At 43.5% G+C, this 5,141-nt stretch overlaps 1 protein-coding gene across 1 annotated transcript; it reads left to right on the top strand.

The window, feature by feature from the left end:
• Window positions 1–3,870: 3,870 nt before the first annotated feature.
• OR8B8 (olfactory receptor family 8 subfamily B member 8) lies at window positions 3,871–4,812 on the top strand. Its single transcript, XM_055273571.1, has one exon. The coding sequence runs from the start codon at window positions 3,871–3,873 to the stop codon at window positions 4,810–4,812; it is 942 nt and encodes a 313-aa protein (XP_055129546.1).
• Window positions 4,813–5,141: the final 329 nt, after the last annotated feature.

Here is a 5,141-nt window from a genome sequence, read left to right as displayed (position 1 = left end):
TGGATTGGGTTATGTTGGAGAGACAGGCCTTAAAATTTGAAGAGTGTATTGTTCCCAAGCTCCTCTCACTCTTGTCAGCTCTCTTCCTCTGCCCTATGGCAGGCCCTCTCTTGTCTCTTTCAGGCTCATTCAGCTTTAAGCAAGATTTTTCCTTCCCTCATGCCATCCCTAGGATATATGCATTTCATATTTGTTTTATGTCTATTTCTTACAGCATTTATCAGGGCTCTTTCTTTCGTCAACCACTCTGCTCGGCTCTTCCACTTTCATGATTTAATTTAACTCTCACAACAACACTGTGAATTATCACCATCATCCCCATTTTATAGATGAGGAGATTGAGAATTAGAGATTAATGAACATTTTGTGAGCTACATGATTCAAAGATATAAAAGCGAATAAAACTACAATGTTGCTAGCATCATTATAGTTCATGGAGGGATAGGACAGTAATACATTGTGAGTAGGGCTGCAAGAGATCTAAGAACAAAGTATCGTAGGATTTGTCGTGGCTAATCCCTATTAAGGTGTGAGCTGATAATTATTTGAGATTACTCCTTCTGGCATTTAGGTGTTTTGATAGGTCATGCTCAAGACATACAAATTCTCTGAAACATGGTACTGAATAATTTCAGGTCCTTGATGAATTTAGTGATGCATATTTAGTTTCTTGTCCTGGAATCAAAGAGCCTTGGGTGAGGATGCTTCCTCTCAGGTGAAGTAAGGAACATTTTGTTGAAACCTGCTCCAAATACTGTTTTAGGAGTACCTTGGCTGGGATTTCCACAAAAAGCTGTGCTAGGGACAAGGCCATGCGTGCAGATAGTTTATTTTTAGAAGTCATCCCAGGGAAGAGAGAGAGAAAAACAGGGAAGTAAAGAAAACCAATAAAAGGTTCTGTTATATGTTACCTTAATGGGGAATTTAGGATTAGTTCCTCTGAAATCTTTTGATGTACTAAGAAGAATGAACCACTGGAGACACAGAAAAGGGAGACATTTACCCACTGGCTCCCAGAGATGTTAATTCCTTCATGTTTAAAAGTCAGCACGTGCACCAGAATGGCTGAATGGATTCTCAGACGTACCACTTTGTGGTGGCAGAGATGTCCTAGGGCTGAAAGGAGGGGATACGTAGTGCAGTCAAGAAACATTGTTATTGGGCTATAGCTGGATGCAGCTCGCTGCCACAGCAACAGCAGAAGCCCAAAAGATAGGCTGAGTAATATAAAATGAGGCATAAAACATGTGCAACACAGAGAGCTTGGTGATGGGTCCTGAACTCAGACCTGGTGAAAATATTCAGGATAGTAGGCAGAGAACAACACAGCTAGAAGGCAGGGCCAGCCTTACGTGACTTGCAATGTGCTAAAAAGCTAAGAAAGGACTTTTGCTCCATTTCCCCGTTACTTGATTTGAAAATTCATCCTTTATCTTATTGCTGGTGCTTTGAGCTATGGCATCGTGTCTGAATTACACATTAAACATAGCATTTGGGGGGAACATGGCATCAAGTCATCAACACCCAATAGCCCAATAGACTAATTGGTCTCCCTCCCCACAACTCTGACCATGTCACTCTCATATTCAATATATTCCATGGATTCACATTACATACATAATTCCTGTCATGACATTCAAGTCTCTCCACAGTAGGAACCTGGGATGCTATTCCAGCGTTGATACACAACTATATCCCTTCCTGTAGTCTACATTCCAGCCAAACTAAAGGCCAGGTGAACTTCCTCCAGACAATGTAACTGGAAAGATTGGAGACACAAGTTTTATTCTGGACTCCACCACCAACCAACTCTGACTGGTGGACTTCAATTTTCCTGTCTAGAAAACATAGGGTAGAGTATTAGGGCATTGAATCCCAAACCTGCCTAAACATCCGGATCAATAGGGTGAAATCTGTCTAAATATCCAGATCAATAGGGTGAGAAATACAAGTTATAAAACCCCACCCCTGGAGATTCTAATTTATGATGCCTGGCTTGCGGCAGCAGGATCTGTACTTTTAATAAGGATATAGTTATCTAATTCAATTGCACAGCCAGGTTTATGAACCACAGGATTAGGTGATTTTTAAATATTGATTCAAATTTATGGGGCTCTAAGAATGATAACTAGCTGTCACTGAGCTCAAGCAAGGCTCTGAGAGGCTAGAACACAGAAGGGATGACTTTTGTCATGAGAGAGGGGCGTATGAAAAGAGCAAAGCAAGCAAAACAAGAAAGCAAATATCCCGTGGGAAGAAGGAGAATCAAGCTACAAGGCCTTCAGGCTCACGATGAGGGGATGGGAGCCTGAGGAAAGCTGAAAATAAGACTGGAAAGAGCAATAATAGAGGACAGGGGCCATCTAGGGGAATCCCAACAAGTTAGCAATTTTGGAAAAAACTCTTCTTAACCAATGGAGATTGATTTTTATTGTCAAGCACAAATTCCAAGAAAAGACAGGTTGGTTTGTCTTCTGGACTAGGTATTGTGCAGCTCAGCAATGAACTGAAATGTAAGTGATAGGTTGAACGTCCTCCATCAGAGTGGCATAACATTTTGTTTTTGCCTTTTCTGGATCTTATCACATGCTTTTGCTTAGTTATGTGTGTTCTAGTGTCTTTTTCAAGACATGGTCAGGGTCTTGAAGGCAAGAACTGGGCTTTACATACTTCATTACCTTCTACAGGGAGCTGTTCAACTCAGTTATTAAGACACCAAATCTGGAGTAAGGTGGACCTAGTTTTAATATGGCCTTTGTAACTTAACATTTGGGGAGTTACTTCATCTCTCAAATGAGGGTGATAAAACCCAGCTCATAGAATTGGGGTAGAATTAAAATGAAGCATTATATGAAAAATGGTATTGGATCCTGGCATGCTGATGTCAGTGCATAATGCTAGGACAAAAAAAGCATTAGGTATACATTAAGTGCTCAATAAATGGTAAATTATTGTTTTTGCACAATGCTTTGTGTATTTCCGAACAAATATGTTCATGTTTCTAAAAGCCCATTCAAATATTACCACGGGTATGAGCACAACTTTGTTATATCTGGGGCTGTGATCCCAGAGGAACTTCTGCTGCTCTACTTCTAATCAGTTCCCCAGATATCCAAACTCAGAATAAAACTGCTCAGTCTCCTGTCACTGGCTATCACTGATAATGGTAAGGATGCTGTCGCCTTTCTGCAAGCTAGAGAGAGGCCTCAGGGCACAGCCTCCATCAGATGTCATGTACTGTAGCTCAGAAAGAGTTCTGAGGCAGCCGAGGCTCCAGTGCTGCCATCGGGATAGGGCGTAGCGGGCTGGTGCTTAGTCTTTCATCTGTGATAGCTCCGCAGCCAATCTGTCTGAACAAGTGAAGATAAGAGCTGGACCTAAAGGTACATCACTGAAACTCTGGGCTGAAGAGGATGAGAGGCTGAATCCGGATGGGCAGTCCGAACTTTTCCTGAGTCCCCAGTCTCAGGTACTAAAGCTCTGGGAAAGTCCACCCCACTCTTCTGCTCTGTCCAGGATGACCTTAACCCTAACTCTCCAGGCACAGGTGGGCTGGGTCTGGCTTCTGAGAGGACTCTTCCTGGAGACTAGCCGCAGTTTCTGTAAACTTAAGTAGAAACCGGAGTTGAAAGGGCGCAACAAAGGGATCAAAGTAAAGACAGGAGGCCTTCCCAGCAGCACCTGCCCTGGCCATGGAGGTGGGGTGTGCTCCAGAGGGAGCGGCAGCAAAGCCCCCTCTGCTGAAGTTCAAAATCTCTCTGTGTGCCTCCTATTCTCAAGAAGGAAGGAAGGATGACTGGGAGGGCAGCAGTGGTCTCTCTCTCTCTCTCTCTAAATAACTTTTTCCCTTGTCCCCACAGAATGCCTTAAATGACAATGGCTGCTGAGAATTCCTCCTTCGTGACAGAGTTTATCCTCGCAGGCTTAACCGACAAACCAGGAGTCCAGATCCCCCTCTTCTTCCTGTTTCTAGGCTTCTATGTGGTCACTGTGGTGGGGAACCTGGACTTGATAACCCTGATAAGGCTCAACTCTCACTTGCACACCCCTATGTACTTCTTCCTCTATAACTTGCCCTTCATAGATTTCTGCTGTTCCAGTGTTATCACTCCCAAAATGCTGATGAGCTTTGTCTCAAAGAAGAACAGCATCTCCTACGCTGGGTGTATGACTCAGCTCTTCTTCTTTCTTTTCTTTGTTGTCTCTGAGTCCTTCATCCTGTCAGCAATGGCGTATGACCGCTATGTGGCCATCTGTAACCCACTGTGGTACATGGTCACCATGTCTCCCCAGGTGTGGTTGCTCCTTTTGTTGGGTGTCTATGGGATGGGGTTTGCTGGGGCCATGGCCCACACAGCGTGCATAATGGGTGTGACATTCTGTGCCAATAACCTTGTCAACCACTACATGTGTGACATCCTTCCCCTTCTCAAGCTCGCTTGCACCAGCACTTATGTGAATGAGCTTGTAGTGTTTGTTGTTGTGGGTATTGATATTGGTGTGCCCACAGTCACCATCTTCATTTCCTATGCTCTCATTCTCTCCAGAATCTTCCACATTCGTTCCACGGAGGGCAAGTCCAAAGCCTTCAGCACCTGCAGCTCCCACATAATTGCAGTTTCTCTGTTCTTTGGGTTAGGAGCATTCATGTATCTCAAACCCTCTTCTCTTTTACCTATGAACCAGGGCAAGGTGTCTTCCCTATTCTATACCACTGTGGTGCCCATGCTCAACCCATTAATTTATAGCCTGAGGAATAAGGGCGTCAAAGTTGCTCTAAAGAAAATCTTGAATAAAAATGCATTTTCCTGAGAAAAGGGCAACGCTCAGGAAGGAAACACTGTTTCTCCCATAAGTGATTTGGACTCCATTGGTTACATGGAAGAAATATAATTTTGCCTCAAACAGGTTCATCATCCCCATTTTAAGGGTTCTTTAATTTACAAATATTCTTAAGAGCTTTGAATACTCACACAGTAAGTCTTGAGGATCATTTCACTCAGTTCCCTGCTATTTCTGAGGATAGACTCAGGCTTATGTACCTTCCCCGAGGTTGCTCAGCTGCTCAGCAGTGGAACTGTGACTAAAATCCAGGCTCTTTATTTCCAGTACTGGCTGCTTTTCATTATGGCTCACTTTCT

Source organism: Symphalangus syndactylus, chromosome 3 (assembly GCF_028878055.3).
Source record: "Symphalangus syndactylus isolate Jambi chromosome 3, NHGRI_mSymSyn1-v2.1_pri, whole genome shotgun sequence".
In the NCBI taxonomy this organism is placed as follows: Eukaryota; Metazoa; Chordata; class Mammalia; order Primates; family Hylobatidae; genus Symphalangus; species Symphalangus syndactylus.
Note: the sequence above shows the minus strand (reverse complement) of the source record. Positions and strands in the feature narration are given on the sequence as shown.

Bases quoted from the DNA above. Each gene is read 5' to 3' on its own strand.
- OR8B8 (XM_055273571.1), top strand. From the start codon at position 3,871: ATGACAATGGCTGCTGAGAATTCCTCCTTCGTGACAGAGTTTATCCTC.